This window comes from Lonchura striata, unplaced genomic scaffold (genome assembly GCF_046129695.1).
Source record: "Lonchura striata isolate bLonStr1 unplaced genomic scaffold, bLonStr1.mat Scaffold_132, whole genome shotgun sequence".
NCBI lineage: Eukaryota > Metazoa > Chordata > Aves > Passeriformes > Estrildidae > Lonchura > Lonchura striata.
This window is the reverse complement of record NW_027461093.1, coordinates 189,267-214,953: the sequence shown is the minus strand read 5'-3', so window position 1 is coordinate 214,953 and position 25,687 is coordinate 189,267. Positions and strand designations below refer to the sequence as shown.

Sequence of the window (25,687 nt, the reverse complement as noted above, 5' to 3'; positions counted from 1 at the left end):
CCATCTTAGACCTCCTTGTTTCTACAGGGGCGACTGCTGCTGGCTGTGGCTGCCTTTGTGGCTCAGCTGAACCTGGACAGTTGTAACATCTGTGGGTTCCACTGCTGCCCCATCAGACTCTCCTTTTTCGAGGCAGGGGGAGGGCTTCTCACCAGCTGGGGAATGCACTCCTTCAGCATCTCCTGCATCTCCCTCACCAGACCCCACCCAGTCTGGGTGGTTCATATCTGGGGTGGCTGTGGGGCAGGGTCAGGCTCTGGGGCAGCAGCATCCCTGGTCTCTGGGGCCATGTCAGGTTCTGGGCTGGGTGTCAGGGTTTTCCAGGTTAATCTTCCCTCGTCTCTCAGTGCCAAATAGAACAGGGCTAACAGCAACACAGCCCCTGTATGATATCATTGGTATTTGGAGTGGATCTGAGCCCTTCACAAACTGGTGGGGCAGACCCAAAGAGATGGTTAAAGGCTTGGGACAAAATTTCCCCCGGTGTCATTTCCTCACAGTAGGTGCCACTATTAAAGTAACCCCAAAAGCACACAGTCAGTGTGTGACAGCTGTGAATCCATGTGCCTGCTTCCCAGAGGAAGTTAAAGATCCATGAATTCTTCCCCTTATTCACCCATAAAACAAACCGGAGAAAAGCCACAGCAGCCTTGGCTGTAGGAGCCGTGTTTAGATCAGGGCCTGCAAATGGAGAAATGCAGCCACGGTTCCGTGCCACCCAAACCAGGGCAGGCTGGAGCACAGGGTGCTGCTTAATGAGGTTTCTGTAGCAGCACAAAAAAATTGGTTTACTCAAGAACTGTTATTCCCTTTTTTGTTCCTGTGCCCTCGAGCCACACGTTGGGTGCCAAAATCCGTCCTGGTTTGCAAAGACAGGAGTCTGCTAAGGAAGGCAGGAGCCTCCCCTGAAATGGGAAAAAAAATGTAGATCCTCTCCCTCTGAATTGCTGTAAATTTGAAGTTAAGGGGGGCTCTCAGGCAAAAATATGGGAGCAGGAATAACAGTTCTTTATTAGGGAAGAAAATAAAAAGATAAAATAAACAATACAGTGAAACAACCTCTAACAGACAGCATTTGAATACATCTTGTCTTGCAATATAGGACAATAACTTAGCATGAATCACATCCATTTACCACATGCTCCTTAGCCCCAGATATTGCCCACCTGGGACTGACACCCCAAAACAGTTTTCTTAAATTGTGCATTTTTCTTAATAATTAAAATTAAGTTAATTTTTAATTAAGTTAATTAAACTAATTGATTTTTGATAATAATAATTAAAATTTTATTGCTTATGCATAAAAATATTATTCTATATTTTAACATTTCATCTTAATGCTTCTATAAAAAAATCTCTGTATGTTTTTTGCAACCAAAAACGGATTGGTCATTGGTTCTAGGTAACACAATTCCCTTCATTAATTCATTTACCACTATTGGCTATTGATTTTGCCCTCTTTATTCTAATTTTCTTTATTTTTATTATTTTTGTCATCATTTTTATTATGTTCACAGACAGGGTAAAAGCGGCCACTTTGGGGCCCACGGAGACATTTCTGGGCACATTTGGGGCAGTTTTGTGTCTGTGGAGGGAATTCAGAGAGAACTTGAGGGTCTGGGGGCCCCTGGGGGAGCCGGGCGGGCGCTTGGAGGGGCACTCAGGGATCCTGAGGGGCAGTTCGGGGTCCGGGGGAGCACTCGGGGGTCCGGGGCCCTGGAGGTCAGCGAGGGGAATTTGGGGCCCTTCGGGGTCCGGGGGAGCACTCGGGGGGCTCGGGCGGGGCTCTCTGGGCGCGGGGGCTGATGGGAGTTGTAGGCGCGGGTACAATGCGGGGTAACGGGGCCGCGGAGCATCACGGGAGTTCTAGAAGCGGGTACAGCGACTCTCGGTGGGGTGCGGTGCATGACGGGAGATGAAGTCACGGATGGAACAGCTCTGGACGTGCACCGCAGAGCATGATGGGAGCTGTAGTCCCGGAAGTGGCTCGGACGCGACGTTTGCGATCCGGGAAGGCCTCGGGGACACTTTTGCATCCGAGCGGCGACTTGAGGTGCTCGGGGGCTCTGGAGCACTCGGGGGAGCTTGGAGAGATTTAACCGGGTTCCTCAGGGCGCAGGGCGCGGCAGGAATTTTAGGCGCAGAACTGTGTTCGGAGGGGCTCCGGGGCCACGGGGGATGAGAGGAGAGGAATTCCCAGAAGTGGCTGTGCCGAGCATCTGTGGGGCTGGGAGCACTCAGGAGATCCGAGGACGCTTTTGGGGGGTCGCGAATGGGCGCTGAGGGCACTTGGGGGTCCCGGAGGGTCTCGGGGGCACTGACGGGAGAGATGGGGGCGGTACCGGGGTTCTGTGGAGCGCGGGGCATGACGGGCGTTGTAGTCCCGGCCCTAATGGGGCTCTATTGGGCTGCGGTGCATGATGGGAGATGTAGACAAAAGAAAAGATGGCGCTGACTTCAGGCACCGCCCCCAAAGCCATGATGCCTGTCGCTGATTGGTTGGGGCTGTGATGATGTGCGGGAGCCTCGGCAAATGGGAGGCGGCGGGGGCGGGAACAGCCCATTCCCAGTGCAGCCCCAGTGCCCCTCCAATCCCTCCCAGTACAGCCCAGTCCCTCCCAATACACCTGAGTTTATTCCCAGGCCCTCCCAGTTCCTCCCAATGTCATCCACAGTATGCCCTAGTGTTGCCCAGTCTTCCCCGCAATGTCCCTAGTTTGTCCCAGTATCCCCCAGTTTCACTCCCAGTTTCACTCCCAGTATGTCCCAGTGTGTCCCAGTGTACCCCCAAGTCCATCCCAGCCCACCCAGATTCCCCCTCAGCATTCCTCATGTTCCCAGGCTGTCCCAGTCCTCCACAGCATCACTCCCAGTATGTCCCAGTGTCTCCCACAGCATTCCCAGTATTCCCCAGTATGTCCCAGTCCTCCCCAGTGTTTCCAAGGACAGCTTCATTTCTCAGGGCTGCCGTGGCAGCCAAACCCAGCAGTGGGGTCAGTGCAGTGCCCATGGCCACAGCCCCTTGCAGTGCCCAGTGCAGCTGGGGCTGATGATCCACCCTCACAGCTGGCCCAGGGCCGGTCTGGAGTGGTTTTGGTGGCACCTTGGGCTGGCACACACCTGAGGAGGGTGTCTGTTTCCATGGGGAAACTCAGGAGTTTTAGATTGCTTCAAACATAGAAAAAGGGAAAGCCCCTCTTAGGCTGGGTGCAGCCAGCTCTGCGAGCACAGCAGGTCCCAGGTGAGTGAGGACAGACAGGATGGGCTGGGGCAAAGTGGAGCAAGGTTGTCCACGCTGGGCCAGAGCTCAGGGCACAGCTTCTCTGAGCAGGCCAGAGCTCCTGAGGGGAGACCCTGGCTCAATATCAATCACAGAATGCTGCAATCACCTCTGATCTAAAGAGAAATGTAATAAAATACACCCTTTAAAACAGGAATGTGTATTTCTTACAAGCTCTTTGAAATCTTTCTCCACAACTGGAAGAGGAAAACTTTAATGACCCTCTCAGGGCTTTGGTGTTGTTTACATCAGACTCAGTCCCTGAGAGTGTCTTCAAAAAACTTCTCAAGAACTCAAAGCTAAATTTAAACTCCAAAGTTCCTTGAAGTTTTAATGGGTCCCACTGAGGAACAGGACTGAGAAAGTGTCCCCAGGTTCCAGTCAGAGCAGAACACTGGAGGCAGTGATGACAGCTGGGGACAAGCAAGGGAAAGGTGGCTCTGGTGCTGAGCAAACCTGGATGTGTTTCAGGAATGCAAAGGGCCCAGGCCTGAGCCCCAGCCCCTGGCAAGGCAGATCCTGTCCCTCCCTCATTGTTCAGGGCTCTTCCCGGGATGGGCACTGGCATGTAGGGATGTGCAGTGCCAAGGGCAGGACCATGGGGCGGCCCCTGCCAGGCTGCTGAGCAGGGACAAGGAGGCACTGAGGCCCCAGGGCTGCAAGGGTCACTTGTCCCCTGGTGGCCTCAGGCCCAGGGCCAGCAGCCATGGCCAAAGGGCTGCACAGGTTGGCTCTGTCAGGGCCTTGCAGCTGCTGCACATCCCTGAGCCCTCTGCAGCCCAGGCTGTCCCACGGTGTCCCTGCCCTGCGCCTCTGTCCCTGCAGGCTGTCGTCACCCCTGGCTGCCCCACCTCGCTGGCCCTTCCTTTGCTGGCAGCTCTGCCTCCTGCTGCCCCTGCCTGGCCACACAAAGCCTTGGGCTGATACCAAAAGGGTTTATTCCATTTTTACCTTGCCTGGGAACTTTTAACACAGGAACAGGGTGTGCAGGAGCTGCTTTTCCAGCAAGGACAGTTGGAAGTGTAGAAGACATCTGGCTCAAGGGTGCAGTGATACAAAAAGCAAGGACTGAACCTGGGAACTTGGGGTGGGTTTTATGGCAATGGGTAAATTGTAATACACATTTAGCGACTGTGTATAAGCAACACACAGGTAGAGTTACATGTCCACATACGGTTAGGAGTTATCCCTCACTAGACCCAAGGCCTGAATAAATGATCCCCTCTTAAATAGCAAATTAGTGTTAAGGAGTCTTGTTCTGATATTTCAGAGATTTGGTGGCCATGGGGCCTCACAGAACCCAGGAGTCAGCTGTGACTCTGTGCAAACTCATGGAACAAAGGGTCCATGGTGACACAGTGGAACCCCATGGAACCAAAATCCATTTTGGCACACTGGGGCCACATTGAACCAATGGTCCATTGTGACACCACGGATCCAAGGAGACCAATGTGACCCTGAGAAACCTCTTGGAACCAAGGGGCCATTCTGACACAGCAAGGCCTCGTGGAACCACAGGTCCATGGTGACACTGCAAGGTCACACGGAACCAAGGTGGCCATGGAACCAAGGTTCTGCCATGGAACCTCATGGAACAATGGGACCATGGTGACACTGTGGAACCAGGGAGACTGTTTTTGGCAGTAGGAAAGCTCACGGAACCCCAAGTCCATTGTGACACGGGGAGGCCTCATGGAACCAAGGGACCATTGTTAAACTGTGTGGCCTCCTGGAACCATGAGCCATTGTGACACAGCGTGGCACCTCATGGAGCCAAGAGTCCATTGTGACACTGTGGGGCCCTGTGGAACCAAGGGGAGCACAGTGACTTTGTGGGGCCTCATGGAACAATGAAAACTGTTCTGACACTTTGGGACCCACTGGAACCAAGGGGCCATGACAGCATGGCAGGGCCTCATGGAATCAAGGGGACTGCAGTGAACACTGTGGGTCTCCATGGGATGAAGGTCCAATGGAACCATTGTGTCACCATGGTGTCACTCCGGGGTATCCTGGAACCAAAGGTCCATTGTGACCCAGCAGGGTCTCATGGAACCATGGAGACCATTCCTACATTTTGAGGCCTTGTGAAACCAAAGGGCCTCTGTGGCACTTCAGAGCCTCATGGGGCCAAGGGGACCATCATGACACTGTGGGGCTCAGTGACACCAATGGTCTGTTGTCACACTGCCAGGCCTTAGGTGTGGGTGCTCTGCTTGTTTTTTCTACTTGTGTCCTGGTCAGGATTTTAGGTGCCTGAGACGATAATTCGTGTTCAGACTCAGGTGCTTCTTGTTTCTTATCAGTGTTGCAGCCTCACAACTGTGAGTTCTGCAGTCTTTCATTAGCAAGTCACAAAATGGCCAAATAATTTCTTGTTACAAGGTCTTTAAAAACTATCCAACCAAGAAATGACACCTATATTATTTTCCCTTTTGACCCAATAACTGATCCCTCGAAGTCAGCAATGCGGACTTTTCTGTCCAATCACAAAATATCACCCAAAGCCATAAAGAATAATGTAAGAAGGTAAATAAGAAGAACGTGTCTCCACCCTAAAACTTCCATCTTGCTTCATATTTATTACTATGTTCTGAAACCCCAAACTCTAATTTTTCCACCCTGTGGTAGTATACACCTCTAACCAACTACACACCCGTAACCCCAGTGCTATTAATCAATTTTGGAAGCCTTCTCCACAACCTCAGGTCAAATGCAGTGTTCTCTTGCAAGTCTGTGCCTTTCAGCACAGCAAGTTTAACATTCTCAGCATCCAGGGTTCCAACAGTCATGGAATCAGGGACACTATGTGACACTAAAGGCCTCACTGAGCCACTGTGACACCACAAGGCCCCATTGAACCCAGGGGCCATTGTGACGCTATGGAGTGTTGGCAGGCCAAGGGGCAGCTGTCACACTGAGTGGCACCATGGAACCAAGGAGCTGCAGGGCCCCATGGAACTAAGGATTCATGGAACAGTGTGGGACCCCACGGAACCAAAGGTCCATTGTGACATTGTGGGGCCTGTTGGAATCCTGGAGGCCATTCTGACACTTTGAGGCCTCGTTGAATCAAGGGGCTCTGCAGGGCCCCATGGAGCCAAGGAGACCCTTCTGACACTGTGAGTGCCCATGGAACCAAGGGTCCATTGTGATCCTGTGGCACCAAGGAGACCCCTGTGACCCTGCAAGGCCTCATGGAAGCAAGGGACCATTGTGACACTATGGAGCCCCATGGAAACAAGAGGCCAGCGTGACACATCTGGGCCTCATGGAACCAAGGATCCAATATGACACCACCAGTGTGACACTGCAGGGCCCCATGGAAACAAGGGGCCGGTGTGACACTGCAGGGCCCCATGGATCCAAGGGAACAGGTCACGGGTCTGGCTGGCTTGGCCTGACTGGTCCAACTGCCCTAGGCATGTCGAGGGTTTCTTCTCATGTACCCCTGAAACAGAGCCCTGGGGCTCTGGGCTTTCCTTCCAATGGAAAAGAACTGTCCTTCTTATTCAAGCATCCATGGCCAAAATGGGATTACCCCCTCCAAAATTCCCAATATCCAGAGATTGCTCCTAAACAAAAGCTGTCATTAACAAGTGTGTTTGGCCTTGTCTTCCTGAGAGCTGGCTCTCACCTGCCTTCAAACACTGAGGCTCTGTGCTTTTCTTCCTGTAGAATAGGACCGTCCCTCCTGCTCATGCAACCATGGCCAAAACTGACACTTTTCCTCCAAAATTCCCTACGTGCAAGGGTTTCTCCCAGACAAAAGCTGCCAGGACAGACTTCTCTGGCTTGCCTTGGCCTCTGGTGGTCTCCCTATTCTGCCCTGCGACACTGGGGCTTAGCTCTTTCCTTCCTATGAAAAACAATTGTCTTTCTTCTTCATTCTTCATCTGTCTCCTTCTTTTGGCCAGGTGTCCATGGCCAAAATTGGGATTCCACCTCCAGAAGTCCTATAGTCAAAGATTGCTCCTGCACAAAAGCTGCCATTACAGACAGGTCTGGCTGGCCTTGGCATCCTTAGGTGGGCTCTCACCTGCCTTCCAAACACAGGGGATCCATGCTTCCCTTCCTATGGAAAAGAACTGGCCTTCTCCTCCAGGCACAAATGTCTGAAATTGGGATTCTACATTCACAATTCCAAATATCCAAGGGTTGGTCACAGATAAACCTGCCAGGATAGACAGGTCTGGCTGGCCTTGGCCTCTGGTGACTGAAGAATTCATCAGATCCTGAAACACAGGGGCTCTGTGGTTTCCTTTCTGTGAGACCATTGTGACACTGTGGGGCCTTGTGGAACCCAAGGGTCATTGTCACCCTGGGGGCCTCATGGTAGGAAGGGGCCACACTTCAGAAGCAAGGAGAACATTGGGACACTGCAGAGTGCCATGAAACCAAGGGAACATGGAACAGGTCTGGCTGGCTTGGCCTCCCAGGGCCACCTGACAGGTCCAGCTGATCTTGGAATGTTGATGGCTGCCTCTCATCAGCCCCTGGAGAACTGGGGCTCTGTGCTTTCCTTCCTATGGAAAAGAACCATCCATCTTTCCAGGTGCTCATGGCCAAAATTGATATTCCCCCTGAAAAATTCCCTTTATGAAAGGGTAATCCCACCCAAAATCTTCCAGGACAGACAGCTCTGGCTGGCCTTGGCCTCTGGTGGTCACATCTCATCTCAAGGAAGCCCTGAGGAAAGTATTTGAGCAAGTTTGACTGCTGGAATGTCAATGAGTCTCTTGTCGTCTGAAAAACTCAGATGCTCTTCTGGTCATATGTGTCTTTTATTCCTCATTGTGTACTATGTGTGAAATATAATTTTCAGCTAAAAAATATTATTCTTATCACTCTCCCAGTGTTATCTGACACAAAACACCTTGTCTACATATGGATCAAGGCCACCTGTATAAGCAAACACAATGAAGAATCCAGCAGGAATTATTTGTCTCTGTTCCCATCTCCTCTGGAGCTGGAGGTGCAACCCCAGCACTTGGAAGGGCTCAGAGGGTCAAAAGCTCAGCTCCCACACAGAGAACTTGTGGACCTTGGATGCTCTTCCTGCCCCTGCCCGCTCAGCCAGGCTGAGATGGACACTGATGGTTCCTGTGCCAGGCTCTCCCAGCCCAGCCCAGCTCCCTGCCAGCTCTGCCAGCTGCCCTGAGCTCTGGGCAGCACCAAGGGCCTCTCCCCAGCACAGCCCAGCCGGCTCTGGCCCCACAGCTCTGCTCAGCCCAGGCTGCTCTGGGCACTGCCCCACGGCCTCAGCCCCTGCCAAGGGCACAGCAGCAGCTGCAGCTCAGCCAGGACTCAGCCCCACCATGGGGGAAGGGGCTTGGCCAAGGCCAAAGGAGCTCCCTGGCTGCCCTGCTCCCCTCTGCCTGAGGTGCTGAGAGCTCTGCAGCCCCTCCTGCCATCCCATCTGCCCAGGCCAGCACAAGAGCCCCGGCCCTGGGGCCCTCCAGAGCTGCTCCTGCTCCAGGCCCAGGGCCCATCCCAGAGCTGGGGCAGCCACAAAGCTGTGCCCATTTCTGCTCATTGCTGCTCTGGGATGGATCCTCAACCACTTGGAGGCTGCTGATGAATTTTACTGCTCCAGAGGCCTCTTCTATCTTGATTTCTTCAGTTCAGGAATTCAGTGACAAAAGGCTTATAAACATTTGTTCAAAATGCCAAAACAAGGAAAAACCCATGGGAATAATTCAAGTCCTCAATTCTTCTGTGCTTAATTAGACAGATTTGAGAAATGTATACAAAGTGAATATACTATATCGAAAACAGGGCAGAGAGAATTGTTCTTTTCCTGTTAATAGACTGATATCAGCAATGTCCAATTGATATTTAGCCCCAGCACCTTTTAACGCTGTCTGAACATATATGAAAATCAAGACCCTTCATGGCTGACAATCAATAACACTTTGTCCCTACCCCTCCCCACCATTTCTCTCATCCCACCCCTGGCACTCAGAGCAGCTGAGGAATGGAGTCACATCCAGGGATGTCCCCAGGGCTCAGGACTGGGGCCAGGTCAGTGAAATCTCTTTATTGCTGATCTGGACGAGGCCATCAAGGGAACCCTCAGGCAGTTCCAGGTGAGCCCAGGCTGGGTGGGAGTGTGGCTGTGCTGGAGGGCAGGAAGCTCTGCAGAGGGATCTGGACAGGCTGGAGCCATGGGCCCAGGACAATGGGATGAGGTTCACCAAGGCCAAGGGCCAGGTCCTGCCCTGGGCTCACAACCACCCCAAATCCCTGGCCATGTCCTGCCCTTGATCCCCACAGCCTGTCCTTCATCCCTGCATTGCCAGGGACTTTCTGGGACAAGGGAGCTCTGCTCTGGGGGTGGAGGGAGCTCCATGTGCCACCACTGGAGTGGGAACCACAACTCATCAGGTTTGTGTCCTTTGGGGGTCAGGAACTGGTGAGACTCAAAGGCACAGAAATTTTCTCCTCATGGCCAACAGACCATGGTTGAACAGGACACAATTTAATAACAATCACGCTCTTCCCTGAGCTATGTGCAGCATCCCAGCAGCATCTGATGAGTCCACCATCCACTAGTGACTTACATGCTAAAATTGATCTTAGACAGGAGTGTGGGCAAAACAGCTCAAACAATACCTGAATTGCAAAGCTGTCAGTGGTGGATGGACAAGGGAGGTCAGGCTGGTTTTGGTGTTGGGGAAATGCTGAAACCAGCCTGACTCATTTCATCTCCTCCTGGCCTGGCTGATCTCCCCTCTTTCCCCTTACACCCATTGGCTTCTGTCTCCCACCAGGCCCCCGGTGAAGAGCCTGGCTCTGTGTTCTCCATCCCCTCCTCGCTGGCACTGCCAGGCTGGGATGAGGAGCCCTTCAGCCTTTCCTGCTCAGGCTGGACAAGCCCAGCTCCCTCAGCCTCTGCTCACAGCCCAAGTGCTCCAATCCCACCTTGGAGGCCCTTCCCTAAGCCTGCTCCAGCTGCCAGGCATCTTTCCTGCCCTGGGGAACCCAACCCAGGCCACGGGGACCTGGATAAACCACGTCCTTGATGTCCTGGGCACACAGCCCTGGCCCCTTTTCCCCATGTCAAGCTCTGGGGTGGATCCTGTGGAACATCCTTTGGTGGAGGCTGTGGCTGCAGGGGGACTGGGGGGATACCAGGGGACAGGGACCCCACTGGGCATGAACAGCATTGGACTTGTTGGGAGAAACTGTGAGTGAGAGCTGGAGTGGAGTGACCAACCCAGTGACCTCACAGAGCCCTGCTGGGATGTCACACAGCCCCACTGTGATGTCACAGTCTGCTCTGAGATGTCACAGCCCATTCTCTAATTTCACACAGCTGGTCTCTGATGTCACATAGAGCTCTGTGATGTCATCACCTGCTCTGTGATGTCAGACCTCTGCCCTGTGATGTCACAGCCAGCTTTGATGTTACAGGGACAGTCTATGATGTTGTAGCTTCTCAATGACCTCACTCTGTGATGTCACAGCCCACTCTGTGACCTCTTGTTACCAGATGATAAATTGTCTCCACCAGGTGAGCTGACACCTGGAGCTTGTTCTCCAAACCCCAGGCCTATGGAAACCACACAATGCCCACTGTGTGAGAAGAGGAACTGGAAGTTCACCAGCCTCAGTGTCCTGCCAGCTCAGCCAGGCCCATAGGAACATTGGGGTCCACGACCACCAGAAACCACCAGAGAGAACCCCAGGACAGAAGAACACATGGGTAATGGAGAGGGGAAGTATGTTAATGATTCTGGGGAAATGATTATCAGATGTGTGTTTAGTCCACGACAATCAATGGATATGTGTACAAAATACAGAATATGAACAGAAACTTTCCTGTACTCAGCATGCTCGGCTTTGGGAGGAGCTATCCCCCATGCATCCAGCTGAATAAAGAATGCTGCTTCTTAATGCTGCATTGGTGTTAAGGAGTTTTCTGTTTTACTGAATTTTTGGTAACACTGAGCTCACAAGGAAAGCTCTGTCTCCTGCTGTTCACAAACAGAGAAGGGCTGGTGGCAGATGTGGGGGTCGGAGGCTGCCTGGGGCACAGGGACCATGAAATAATCAAGTTTTCAATGATCTGTGCAAAAAGGAGGGGCAGCAACAAAACTTCAACACTGGAATTAGGAAGGGCAGACTTTGGCCTACTTAGGATGCAGGTTTGGGGAGTACAAAATCAGGTACTAAATTTTTTTAAGGGAAAGAGCCCTTAAAAACCAAGGGGTTCAGGAACGATGGACACATTTTGAGAAAGCAATCTTAAGGAGTACGGAGCAGCCTGTCCCAGTGTGGCAAAAGATGATCTGCTGAGGAAAATCACTGTCCTGACTACCCATGGAGCTTTTGTGGGAACTCAGGGGAAAGCAGAGAGAGCATTAACTTTGGACAGAAGGTCAGGCAACTTAGCAAATGTTTAAGGATGTTGTTACATCATGCAGAAAGAGAAAAGGAAAGATGTGAAATTTCAATTAGAGATTAACCTGGCCACTTCTGTGAAAAATAATAAAAAATGTGTCTATGAATAAATTCATAGCAAAACATGGTATAAGGAGAACCTCTACTCTTTATTGGATGCAGTGGAAAATAGAGTAACTAAAGATAAGGAAAAGGTTGAGCTACTTAATACCTTGTTTGACTCAATTTTCAATATATGGAGAGATTGTCCTCAGGACAAGAGTTCTCCTGAGCTGGTAGATGGTCACAGGGAGCAGAACAGGCCCCTGTAATCCAGGTGGAAGCAGCTGGTGACCTGCTGAGCCACTCAGATGCTCACAGGTGGATGGGATCTGATGGGATCCATCCTAGGGGGGTGAGGGAGCTAGCGGATGAGCTCCCCAAGCTGCTCCCCATCATTTACCATCAGTCCTGGCTCACCAGGGAGGTCCCAGAGCACTGGAGGTGCCAGTGTGAGCCCATCCCCAAGAAGGGCTGGAAGGAGGATCTGGGGAGCTCCAGGCCTGTCAGCCTGACCTCGGTGCCCAGCAAGGTTATGGAACAGATCACCTTGAGAGCCACCACAGGGCACCCACAGGATGGCTGAGGGGTCAGAGCCAGCCAGAGTGGATTTAAGAGGGGCAGGTCCTGCCTGAGCAACCTGATCTCCTTTTATGACCAGGTGACCCACCTGTGGATGTGGGAAAGGCTGTGGATGTGTCCATCTGGACTTCAGCAAAGCCTTGGACACTGTCTCTGACAGCATTCCCTGGAAAAGCAGCAGCCCACGGCTTGGGCAGGTTCCCTCCTGGCTGGGAGATGGAAGAGCTGGCTGGAGGCTGGGCCCAGAGAGGGGTGGGGATGGTGCTGCACCCAGCTGGTGTCCAGTCCCTGGTGCTGTCCCCAGGGATCTGTGTTGGGCCCAGTCCTGTTTAACATCTTCACCGATGATCTGGGTGAGGGGATCGAGCCCACCATCCCCAAATTTGCAGGTGACACCAAGCTGGGTGTGAGTGTGGATCTGCTGGAGGGCAGGACAAGAAGACACATCCTCCAGCTGCACCAGGGGAGGTTTAGGCTGGACAAGAGGAAGAAGTTCTTCACAGAAAGGGTGAGTGGGCATTGGAATGGGCAGGCCAGGGGGGAGGTGGCAGAGTCACTGTCCCTCTCCAGTGGCACTCAGTGGCATGGTCTGGGTGACAAGGCGGTATTAGGGCATTTATTGGACTTGATGATCCCAAAGGTCTTTTCCAGCCTATTTGATTCTGTCATTCTGTGATGATTGGGACACTCTGGGGCCATTGTGACCCTGCAGGGCCTTGTGGAACTAAGAGGACCATGGTGACACTGTGCAGCCCCATAGAACCAGGGCTCCATTGTGGTGCTCTGGGGCCCAATGGAACCAGGGAGTCCCCGTGACGCTGGGTCCTGGTGGAACCACAGAGGCCATGGTGACACTGCGGGGCCTCGTGTGACCGAGGGGTTTCACCACTGTGACACTGCCAAAGCAAGGAGAGCATTGGGAGAGTCCAGGGCCCAGGGGAACCAAGGGGCCATTCTGACACTGCAGGGCCTCCTGGAACCAAGGGGACATTGTGACACTGCAGGACCTTGTGTAACCAAGGGGCCACTGTGACACTCTGGGGCCTCAGGGAATCTGGAAGGCCCTTGTGACACTGTGTGGCCTCGTGGAAACAAGGAGTCCATTGTGACACTGAGGGGACTTGTGGAAGCACAGAGAGCACTGTGACAGTGTGGGACCTCATGTGACCATGGGGCCTTTGTGACACCCTGGGGCCCCATGGAACCAAGGGGCCACTGTGAAACTGCGGCACCAACGAGAACATTGTGACACTGTGAACCCCATGGAACCAAGGAATCCATTGTCACATTGTGGGACCCCATGGAACCAAGGAGACCAGTGTGACAGTGCAGGGCCTGGTGTAACCAAAGAGACATTATGACACTGAGGGGCCCCTTGGAACCAAGGACATCTTTGCAGATGACACCAAGCTGGATGGGAGTGTTGATCTCCTGGAGGGTAGGAGGGCTCTGTACAGGGCCCTGGACAGGCTGGATCCAGAGCCCAAATCCAACAAGGTGAGGTTTAACAAGTCCAAGTGCCGGGTCCTGCACTTTGGCCACAACAACCCCTGCAAGCGCTACAGGCTGGGGACAGAGTGGCTGGACAGCAGCCAGGCAGAAAGGGACCTGCAGGGACTGATGGACAGCAGGCTGGACATGAGCCAGCCGTGTGCCCAGGTGGCCAAGAAGACCAATGGCTCCTGGCCTGGATCAGGAATGATGTGGCCAGCAGGACCAGAGCTGCTGTGCCAGCACTGCTCTGCCCCAGCTCTGCACACAGACATTGCTGCTGCAGCTCCAGAGAAGGCAACAAAAGGGCATCTCTGCAGAAAACTCTGCTGGGACATCCTTTAGTTTCTTGAAAGCCACCAAGCGCGCAGCCCCTCATTGACACAGTCTGTGGCCACAGGGAAGGTGGAGAGAAACAAAATCAGAAATGGCACAAAAATGAAATTTATTGTGGACAGTATCAAAAAAGTAAAACAAAGGAAAAAAATCCCCACATCTAATTCAACACAAAGTATCAAAGATAATGTTTATTTAAAGTGATTTGCTGAAATTAGGCTGGCAGTTTAATGTCCTTGAAAGCATCCAGTCATCAGTCTCCTCACTGCAGCCTTGAGCTCCTGGTTCCTCAGGCTGTAGATGAGAGGGTTCAGGGCTGGAGGCACCACTGAGTACAGAACTGACAGGGACAGATCCAGGGATGGGGAGGAGATGGAGGGGGGCTTCAGGTGAGCAAGTATGCCAGTGCTGATGAACAGAGAGACCACGGCCAGGTGAGGGAGGCAGGTGGAAAAGGCTTTGTGCCGTCCCTGCTCAGAGGGGATCCTCAGCACAGCCCTGAAGATCTGCACATAGGAGAAAACAATGAACACAAAACATCCGAAGAGCAAACATGCAGTAACAGCAAGAAGCCCAAGTTCCCTGAGGTGGGAATTGGAGCAGGAGAGCTTTAGGATCTGTGGGATTTCACAGAAGAACTGGCCCAGGGCATTGCCATGGCACAGGGGCAGGGAAAATGTATTGGCTGTGTGCAGCAGAGCATGGAGAAAGCCACTGGCCCAGGCAGCTGCTGCCATGTGGGCACAAGCTCTGCTGCCCAGGAGGGTCCCGTAGTGCAGGGGTTTGCAGATGGACACGTAGCGGTCATAGCACATGATGGTCAGGAGATAGAACTCTGTTGCAGCACAGAAAAGAAAAAAAAAAACCTGTGCAGCACATCCTGTGTAGGAGATGATCCTGATGTCCCAGAGGGAATTGTGCAGGGCTTTGGGGACAGTGGTGTAGATGGAGCCCAGGTCGCTGAGGGCCAGGTTGAGCAGGAAGAAGAACATGGGTGTGTGCAGGTGGTGGCCGCAGGCTACGGCGCTGATGATGAGGCCGTTGCCCAGGAGGGCAGCCAGGGAGATGCCCAGGAAGAGGCAGAAGTGCAGGAGCTGCAGCTGCCGCGTGTCTGCCAGTGCCAGCAGGAGGAAGTGGCTGATGGAGCTGCTGTTGGACATTTGCTGTGGCTGCACATGGGAATCAGTAAGAAAAAGAATTATGGAATAGTTGAGTGTGGAGAGGACTTTAAATATCCCAGCACAGCTTAGGGGCATCTTCCCCCCACTGCCTGCCCAGGGCTCTGCTGCCTGGGGCTGTCCCTGTCAGCAGCTGCTTCCCTGTGCCCAGGGCTGAGCCCTGCCAGAGCTGCCAGAGCCCAGCCCAGCCCTGGGTCTCAGCTCTGCCCTGCAGACCCCTCCCAGCTCAGGCACTGCCCAGGAGCAGCTCTGGCTCTGCAAGCTCTGATGATAACATCAGAGCAATCCTGAGCAGGCTGGAAAAAGCACAAAGATGATGCATCTAAGAGGCCCTGTGCTGAATTCTGTTACTGCCTGGTTTATTCAGATGTGAAAAAAAACTTTTTCTCAATATGAACTGAGAGATGCATATCTATGGGGAATTCCCCATCCAGGCAACAAAGATTAGTACATAAGAAAGCAGAAATTTCCCATTTATGCAGTTCCTGTCTTGCTATGCTCCCTGTATAATCCATTTGGAAAAGTTCTGGAGTTAAATGCCATGCTGGGAACAGTCCTGAACAATACAGTATCCTCACCACACAAGGATTACATTCCAAGACTTACCAGCTGTCTCCTTCCCCCCAGATCTTGTCCCCCAGTACTGGGAGCAGCTCCAGGGCCGGCTGAGAGCTGTCCCTGGCAGGCAGCAGAGTCCCTGGCCCAGCACAGCGCCCTGGGCTGCAGGACCCTGCTCTGCAGGACAGCCCTGGGCACCCCTGGCTGCTCTGCACAGGAGATGAGCAGAGAATGCACTCACAGGCTCTGTGGGCATTGGCATGTTCCAGCTTTAGGAGATCTCTGCAGGAGCTGCAGCTGCATTGTCCTGCAGCCAGAGGTTCCTGTGCCAAGGGCTGGCAGTGATTCTGCCCCGAGCACTTCTCAGCCCCTTCCCAGCCCTGACTGATTGAAGCTCTCTGTGCCTCTGTGCTGTGCCCGGGCTGGCTGCAGGCAGTGCCCCAGCCCTGCTGGGCTGGGAGAAGAGCTGCTCAGCAAAAGAAATGTGCTTTTGAAGCTCTGCTTGGTTACCAGGATCACCCTCTGTGCCAGGAGCCCGGCCCAGCTCAGCAGCACAGACACAGCACAAGGACTTTAATGAACCTCTGGGGCTTTGTGCTCAGCCCTGAACATCAGGCCCTGAGAGGGAGCTGCAGAAACCTCTCCAGAACTCCAAGTCAGAATCCAACTCCAAAGTTTCTTGGACTTTTAATGGGTCCCACTGAGGGACACGACTGAGAAAGTGTCCCCAGGCCCCAGGCAGAGCAGAGAACTGGAGGCACTGATGCCAGGTGGGGACAGAGAGAAGCCAAGTCTTGGTGCCCTGGGGCACAGCAGGGTCTGTGCCACCAAGGGCTGTGAGGAGACACCTTGTCCTGAGGCCCTGGGGCCTCCTGGCACAGCCCCAGCCAGGCTGGGCACTGTCAGCCCCTGGTCCTGCCCTCAGCATCCCCCCCTAGCCCACATCCCAGTGGCCTCAAGGATCTGCTGGAAGGAGTCCCTGGGGAGCCTTGGTCAGGAATGGCCCTGGGGGCTCGTTCATGCTCCCAGGGACTGCAATGTCCTTTTTCAAAGTGCTTTGGCTTTTGCTTTTGCCTTGGAGTCTCTGAGAGGTTTCTGCAATCCTGGCCTCCAATATTTTGCTGTAATTAATCCCTGGAGAGGCTTTGTCAGTAACAACACTCAGTGGGGCCCATTAATGCTTCAAGGTACTTCAGTTATCTGAAGGTACTTGGTGTTTCCCTTTTGCTACAGACTCTGTGAGAGGTTTGTGCAATCATGGCCCCATTTATCTGCTTTAATGAGTCCCTTGAGAACTTTGTACTGACAGTCAGTGGAGCTCATGAATACTTTAAGATTCTTAACTTTTGTATGGTACTTTGGATTTTCCTTTCCACATTGAGAGATCTTTGTGCCATTTTTGTCCCTGAGGAAGAACCGTCCAGTGGTATCTCTGCAAAGGTTATTTTCTATTGATGCTTGGGACAGAAAATGCAAAGCGTGGAGCATCATCTGGATGAAGTGGAATGCTGAAAAAACAGTCCTTGAGATCAATGATCACAAGCGACCAGTCCCTCGGGATCATCGAGAGAGATGGAAGCCCAAGCTGCAGTGGCCCCATGTCCTCGATGACCTCGTTGATTTTCCTGAGATCATGAAGCTGTCTCCAAGACCCTGAAGTTTTCTTGCGAATGACAAACACTGGGGAATTCCATGGGCTGTCTGTTGGTTTGATGTGTCCCTTCTGCAGCTGTTCTTGGACCAACTTTTTCAATGCACTCAATTTTTTCCGCTCCAGGGGCCACTGATCCACCCAAACAGGATCATTTGTTTTCCATGTCAGTTTCAGAGTGGTGAGTGCCACAGTGACCCCTGTTAAAAATCCAATTCTAATTCCAGTCCCCATTGTGCCAAAAGGTCCCTTCCCCATACTGTGATGGGCTTTTGCACGATGAAAGGACGGATAACTGCTGTCTTTTTTCCCAGACCTGTGACAACAATTGCGTTCTCACTTTGCATGCACAGGGAACTCCCCCCTATGCCTGTGAGAGAACCCAAAGGTGCAACCAAGTCCCATTCCCGAGGCCTAAAAATGTATGAAATAACTGTAACATCCGCTCCTGTGTCAAGCATCCCTGTAATAGCAATTGTCTTCTCGTTACAAGTCAACTGACAAGTAACAATGGGCCGATCTCGGCTCAAATGTTTCACCCAAGATGCATGCACTTCTGCTTGATCACCAGGAAAAGAGTCCCGTTTGTTGAACATCGGCATGGCTTGCCTTTCTGGATGAGATGGCAAAGCCATGGCTCGAGCAATCGGTGTGTTTTGTGGAATTGTCAGAGGTGGTCGCAGGGCTTTTGCCGTGACCATCAACTCCTCAATATGGTTTGCTGAAATCAAAGATGGATAAACAACAAGTCCAAGGATACTGCTCCTGTCCCTGGCCATTATTAAAAAATCCTGCCTTTTCCAAGAAGTCCCTGTGACACCTGTAGGTATCACTGCATGGCTATTGTCCAAAAGACACGTCAATTTGGAGGTTGCCAAGATGCATTGGAATCCGGGTGGTACCAAGTCTGGATTGCTGGGGATTTTGGAGATTGCTCTGCTGAGGGGTTCTGTTTGTTGCTCCCCAAGGATTGTCCCTGCTGGTTCTGTGTCACTGCCAGGATTTGTGTCTGAGCGCGCTGGCGTTGATTTGCGCTCTTTTTTCCATTTCCCGGAATAGGAAGAAGTTTCCCATCCATATCTGTCTGTGAGTGACACTCACTTGCGAGATGTTTCCCTCTCCTGCACCGAGGGCAGAGGTCTGGTGGCTTGTTGGGCTTTGCATGTTGTGGGCAGTTCCTTTTAATATGTCCTTGTGCCCCACACCCAAAGCACCGTCTTTCTGCATTAGGGTTGCCCTTTGTATAATTTGCAAGAGCTTCCCTAACACGTTTTTCAATTCGATCCCCCAAGTGTTCCTCCATGATGGAAGCAACATGTTGTGGTGTCCCCACCTTGCTGCAAGCCTCGATCATGTCTGCCAAAGTGGCCTGGTGCGGCATCACGCTGATGATCCGTCTGCACTCCGGATTGGCATTGGAGAACACGAGGCTTTTGACCAGGTGTGGTTTCGCTCCCTCCTCGCTCACCTGCCGCTCCACCGCCTGAGAAAGACGATCCACAAATGAAGAAAACGGCTCTGCAGGACCCTGTTTGATCTCGGTGTAGATTGTGTCCTGGATCCCCACTGGAGCAATCTGAAGAATTGCCCTCCGTGCTGCCTCTTTGATGTCGCTGAGCACGTGACACAGGAGCCTCACCGCCTGTTGAGTTGGATCGTCCTCAGGAGGATCACCAGCAAGCTGCACCATGGTGAGGTTCGCATTCGGCCTGCCCTGGTATCTGGCTCTCAGCTCCTCCAGGGATCTCCTCCACGCCTTCTGCCACACGAGAGCTTGGGTGTCTGTAAGAACTGATGTCGCAAGATATTTAAGATCATACGGTGTTAAGTCATACATTCCAAAAATACTTTTAAACATTTGCTTGAAATATGGTGATGACAACCCATTGTCCCGAATGGCCTTAGCTAAATCTTTGATTGCTCCACGGTCCAGGCGTTCCCATCTCGGGTTTTGGCCCTGAGCGTCATAGTTCACCGGCATCATTATAATTCCCGAGCCCTGCAATAAACCTTTCTCTTTCTCCAACTCTGCTCGAATGTCCTGCCAGTCCACTTTTGCGCTCTGCAAAGCTGTAAATTCAGTGGGTACTTGCCTGTAGAGTGGAGTCATCTGCTGTGGCTGCAGTTCTGGTGCAGCAGCACTCACTGATACCAACAGCGTCTGCAGCATCTGCGAAGATGAAGGCTGGAAGTCTCTGGAGAAAAGTGAAGCATCTGCTGTGGAGGAGAACACACGACTGCCTTGCATTATTTGGAAAATTTTTGGAAGATGAACCAACAGTTCTGGCTGTGACTCCAAGGCTGTGCTTCAATATTGTAAAAGAAATTCAACAACCCCCTTCGATATTAAAATTGACTCTCCCTGCCCCGAAAGTTTGACAGACCTTGATTTTGGAACTGTCCAAGCTGGAACACCCTCTGAAGCAGTGATGCATATAGTTTCCTCCCGTTGCTGCACCTCAGCAGAAGTGTCCTGAGTCCCGCACTGTTCCGGTGTCAGTGGAGGTTCCTGCTGCCGTGCAGATGTGACTTTTTTCACCCTGGAGTTTTTCTTATAAGAGACTGGAAAAAAGTCCTGCAATGTCACAGTCCCACCACTGGGTGGCGCAGTGCCTTGACCGGACAAGTTCTGCGAAGCCTGTTGCAATGTTGTGGTTCCGCCGCTAGATGGCGCTGCCGCCTGACCAGCTGAGGTCAGAACCGCACTCTGCTCTTCAATCTGCACTTCCGATAAACATTTTAGCATCTCTTCTGTCAACTGATTTACATTTGCAAATCCCGCACTAATTCCCGATAAACCTTTGAGCATTTCTCCTAACAATTGATTCACGTTTGCAATCCCTGCAGTTGATGAAACTGACTCTTGTTGTAACAACTGTTCTAATTCGGTCATGTCAGAAGCAGACAGGGATTGGCCCTGGCCTTGGGCTGTCTGTTGCCATGGGAACTGTGATGGAACGGTGCCCTGAGGAATGTTTACCTCCTGGCCACGCCCCATCCCTGCCTGCGTCATCTCAGGGGAGTGAACACTCCTGCTCCGACCCTGGCTATGCTTTGGCCTCGCTCCGCCCCGCACCGCCTCCGAATCAGAGCCACTGCCGTCCCCCACAAGGCTGACACAACCACCCTCCTGTTCCCATTCCAACCCTGATGTCTCTGTCTCACTTTGCCCGTCTCCTGGCTCCATGCCAGCACCCACAGCCCGCGCGCGCCGGCTCCGCCCCCTGTGTGCCTGTCCCGCGCGTTCGAAATGTGAGAAATCCCCTCCACCCGTGGCTGTCGGGTTTTGCTCGACCTTCACACACGTGCCCGCCGCCTGAGCTGCAGTGAGGAACGCCTCCCGCTGTCCCTCTGCCGCTTCCTCAGCAGCCCTGGCTGCCGCGGTCAGGGAGCCAAGTTCCCACGCCCTTTGGGCGGCCGCTTCTGCGGCCTCACGGATTCTCGACATTGAACGCGTCCCCGGGCGCTCCGAGCGTACCACCGTCGCACTCGCATCCCCCGCTTTCACCCCGATCCGTCCCGCCCCCGCCGCTCTCCCCGGCCTCGCTTTCTGCGCGGGCTGTTTTGAACTCCCAGCCTGCGCAGATGTGGAGGCGCTTTCCTCTCCCTCCTCCCCCTGCTCTGCACTCACGTTCGCACCTTCCCCCACCGGAGCCGCCACCGCTGCCATCCCTGCCATGAGTTTGGACTTGGGCAATGTCTTCCTCCCACCGAGGGTCGCGGCTGTGCCTGGCTCGCCTGCCTCTGTCTGGGGAATTTCTGCATCGGAGGAGCTTAGGGACTCTTGGGAAACTGAGGAACAGTGAGAGCCCGGGGACACGGGACGCGATGGGGTATCATCTCCCTGATGTTCCACAGGAAGCAATCCTGCCTGTCCTGTGTCTGTGGTGAGAGGGGCTGTCCCAAGCTGCTGGCTGGACTGTCCCCCGCTCTGTTTGTCACCAGGAGCCGTAGCTGCCTGGCTTGAGCTGCCGCGTTGTGAGAGTGACTCTAAAACTGTTCTTGCTGAAGATAAAAGTTTTGCGGCAAGCTTATTATTTTTTATAGCCTGATAATATAATTGCTTATTAATTTCCTGCCAAAAATTTGGCTCAAACGATAAATCTGGATCTGAGTGTGGGAAGTTACACCTCACCCACAATAATAAATCTTTCATCTCCTTTTGAGCAATCTCCACCGGATGGGCAGAGATGATGCCCTGGAAGGCAGATACTATTTCTTTTTCCTCTTGGGAGAATTCCCCCCCATGTTCTTAATTTTGACCGTTCTCACCAAAAGCTGTGTCGGCTTGAGGTCAGTCCGGAGATGGCACTGATCACCGTCCAGCAGGTCACAGGTGAGAGATCCCAGGCGCGCTTCTGGGTCATCTCCTCCCTGGAAAGTCCCCGAGATGAGTTGTTTCAGTGAAGGTCAGGTTCTTATCTCGAGCTGTCCGCTCCCTCTCTTCTTGGAATTTGCTGCGAGTGTGTGTGCTCTGCTCTTCTCTTTTTTTTCTTCTCCGCTAATGCAGATTGGAGGTTGTTTGATGTTTCTTTTCGGTCTTCTTGCTGATGCCCGCACAGGGACGCCAGATGTGAGAACCCCAGGTTTGGTTTGGGGTCTCGTGTGGTGGTAAAGCTTCTCCTCCAACCCGTGCGTCCAAAGAAATACTCTGCAGCCTCTTGTTGTTCGGTCTCAAGAGGATTTATTGCTAGTTATCTAACAGATTAGGTTCTTGGGCTGCGGCCCTTTGATCAGCGGCCTGGGTAGAGACGCACACACTCCTGACACCCTGACTGTCCAGTGTCTTCTTCTCTCTACCAGCCCAGGGCTGCTGCTATCTTTTATGAGATATATTATGTATTACATGTTTACAGTTATTCCCCGATACCTACTACATATATTACCAAGTGCTTTTCTACTCTAAACCAACCTGTGAGTGCCAACATCACCAAGAACATGGAGGCAAGGAAGAAGAAGGAGGAAGAATGGGATCAGCCCACTTTCATCCATCTTAGAACTTCTGACCCCCATGTACAATAGAAAACCCCGCCCCTGTACATGTGCTAAAACCCCTCTGTACAATACTAACAAAAATTTCCCCTCTACTTTGTAACTACTTTTACTATTCTATCTAACCTTTTGTGACTGCTTGTTCCACCTTCAAATTTGGTAATTCATTCCATGGTTCAAACACAAAATCACAGCTGTTTCCAGCTGTCTGCCAGGGTCAAAAATGCTTCTGACCAAGGCCTGGAACCTCTAAAAATATCTGAGGGACATTTTGAGTTCCCACAACCTGGGAGCCTTTGGCAGTCCCTGCCCTCAGTGGGGCCGTGTGATGCTCCAGGTCACTTTGAGTTTTGATCCTGACTCCTTGAGCAGCTTCTTCAGCCTTCTCTCAGTGCCTGAGGGTCCTGGACTCCGTCCCAAAACCACAGTGGGGATCATCAAAATACAGAAAGCCCTCACGGGTGCTTTGTCTTTATTCAATTGTCTGCAAGCCTCCAGGGCTTGTGCAGCTGACTGGAGTCAGTCTGGAGTTCTGTTAAGGAGGAAGATTTCCACGTGCACCTCATGACCTTTTATTCTTCAATCAAATGAGTGGGGTTTTTTATTTCCCAGTTTGGAGAAGAGCGGATAGAAGCATTCCCCAGGTGATCCTGACACTGAACTTCTCCAGAGGAGGTCTGGGCATGTACCAGAATGAGCCCCCTGAGGGCTGACCCTGTTTGGACAAGCTGCTCCTCACCCCCAGCCTCACCATGTCTGACATCGCCCACCTGGCACTGACATCCCTGTGCCCTGCAGCAGAACCTTGTCCCTGAGCTCTGCAGCTCCATGTCCCAGCCCATTGCACCGTGTCCCACCTGCTCTCCTCAGGGCTCTGCCTGCACACAGGCCCAGGAGAAGTTTTCCTGTTGGGAAAGAAAGAATGCAAAAGCCTGAGCAGGTTTCCTGAACAACAAACCCCACTCAGGAGCCACCTGCTCAGTACAGGCTGCCTGGAGTGGTGTCACCTTTCTACAAGGGACAGTGTGACCAGAAATGATCACTGGAAGCAAAATTCTCTGAGTCTCCCAGCTGAATTCTCTGTCCTGGCCCATTCCCTAGATCCATGTTGCAGATGGAAGCTGCTGGTGCCATCCTCACCTTTTACCTCTCTTTGGAATGCAAACAGATGTTCCCAGGTGCGTTAAACAGGATTTGCTCAATGTTTCTATAAATCTTTTGTGTTTCTCATGGAACGAAGGGGCCATTTTGGCACTGAGTGGGTGACGTGGAAGCAAGGAGTCAATTGTGACCCTGGGGTCCCATGGAACCAAAGGGCCATGGTGACACAGCAGGGCCACGTGGATCCAGTGGTCCATTGTGACACTGTGGATCCAAGGAGACCATGGAGACACCCCCAGAACCTCATGGAACCAAGGAGTCCATAGTGGCCCAGCAGGGCTGCATGGAGCCAATGGTCCATGGTGACACTGCCCATCCAAGGAGCCCAGTTGGACACTGTGGAAGCTCATGGAGCGAGGTGGTCATTGTGACACTGAAGAACTTCATGACACCAAATATCCATGGGGACACAGCAGGGCATCATGGAACCCAGGAACTACTGTTGGCAGTGTGGAAACTCCTGGAACCAGGGGCTGTTGCGGCACTGCAGAACCAACACAGCTGCTGCACCTTGTCCCCTGCCCTGCACAGCTCCTTGGGAGGCACGGCAGGAGCAGAACCCTGGGAACCTTGGGAATGCCCCTCTGGGATCCATGGCACACACTCCTTGGGCATGGAATTACAGTTCCCAGCCAGGAAAAGATGTTCCTGCTCTTGAAGGCAAAGCTCTTGTGAAAGAGTCAAAAGCCAAGTGGAGCAAGATCCTACAGTGACATTTCATTGCCAGCCTTCCTAACTTCACCCATGGTGGTTGGAGTTCATGGATTGGGAATGAAATCAGGGCAGGGTCTTTGGTGGGAGCTGCCCTGGGTCAAAGGGGACACTGAGAGAGAAACAGAGCAGGCAAAGGAAGGCAGGAGAGAAAGGAGGACACAAATACAATCAACTGAGAAGGTGTCATTCTGAAAAGCAAAACAGAACTGACTGAAAATTAATGGGACAGGAAGCAATAATTTTGAATGTTTTATTTACTTTCAAAATATATCCCATACACCCAGCTACACACAATCATGATCCTACGCCCTTTACATTTGGATCCCACTTCTTCCAGTTTCCCTCCTACCCCATCTCACCCTGGAGGTTGTGGAATTGGGTATTTTGTCATGGGTTATAGTTTTTTGAGGCGGAAACAAGCCATTTTGATGTGGTATTGAGCTCTTTTGGGGTAAGATTGAGGTGTTTTCAGTGAGGCTGAGTAATTTTGAGGTGACAGATCAATCCATCTTGTCTTCAGGAGTGCAAAGCTGTGGAGAACACAGCCTGAAATCCCCCAAGAACCCACAAATCCTTCAGAATATGTCCCCAGACTATAAATTTAATCTCAAATACCTGTTAAAGGGTTGGACTTTGGGAATATCTGAATAATTACTTTATTTTCAGTCCTATTTCAGGTGTTTTAATTGATAAAGACATATCTGAAGAACGTTAAGGCCAAACCAAAAAGATGACCAGTCAGGTGTCTTCCCAACATGGATCACAGCGAATGTGGGTCACCAGGCCTGTGCACAGCATGGGTCTTCCCATGGGGGATAAGGCTGGAGCAGTGTACAAAGCTCTTCATGCAGTTGGGGGACTCACCGGGCTTCCCTTACTAGTGCCTCCGTTGGTGTTTGGTCAAGTGAGAGCTCTGGGTGAAGCTCTTCCCACACCGGGGACACTCATAGGGCCTCTCCCCAGTGTGGATGCGCCGGTGCTTGACAAGGGAGGAGTTGTACTTGAAGCCCTTCCCGCAGTCGGGGCAGCGGAAGGGCCTCTCATCCATGTGAATCCGCTGATGGCAGAGGAGATTAGAGCTGGTCTTAAACTTTTTCTGACACTCAGGACACTCATAGGGCCTCTCCCCAGTGTGGATCATTTGGTGGATGATGAGGTTGGACCTCTGGCTGAAGCCCTTCCCACATTGCTCACACTTGTATGGCCTTTGCCCAGTGTGGATGATCTGGTGGCGGATCAAGTTGGATCTTGTGCTGTAGCTCATCCCACATTCCCCGCACTCATAGGGCCTCTCTCCCT

At 52.3% G+C, this 25,687-nt stretch overlaps 2 protein-coding genes and 1 long non-coding RNA gene across 3 annotated transcripts in view; 1 reads left to right on the top strand and 2 right to left on the bottom strand.

Moving 5' to 3' along the window:
- LOC110472376 (uncharacterized) overlaps positions 1-25,687 on the bottom strand; it is a 259,016-nt gene that overhangs the window by 228,334 nt on the left and 4,995 nt on the right. Inside the window, 1 exon segment of the mRNA XM_077790622.1 lies at positions 25,267-25,685. Coding sequence (XP_077646748.1) covers positions 25,267-25,685 — 419 coding nt within the window.
- Positions 1,982-11,184, top strand: LOC144248461 (uncharacterized). The gene is made up of 2 exons (XR_013341741.1): positions 1,982-2,053; positions 10,797-11,184. It is a non-coding gene; the product is annotated as an uncharacterized LOC144248461 (long non-coding RNA).
- LOC144248457 (olfactory receptor 14J1-like) lies at positions 14,362-19,225 on the bottom strand. Its single transcript, XM_077790620.1, has 2 exons — positions 19,161-19,225; positions 14,362-15,160 (listed from the first exon to the last, which is right to left on the bottom strand). The coding sequence occupies exons 1-2, from the start codon at positions 19,223-19,225 to the stop codon at positions 14,362-14,364; spliced, it is 864 nt and encodes a 287-aa protein (XP_077646746.1).

Excerpts from the sequence above, each read along its gene's own strand:
- LOC144248457 (XM_077790620.1), bottom strand. The coding sequence starts at position 19,225 with ATGCGAACCTCACCATGGTGCAGCTTGCTGGTGATCCTCCTGAGGACG. Across the intron at positions 15,161-19,160 it reads ACGATCCAACTCAACAGGCG|CGCCGTAGCCTGCGGCCACC; the intron begins GTGAGGCTCCTG and ends CCTCATCATCAG.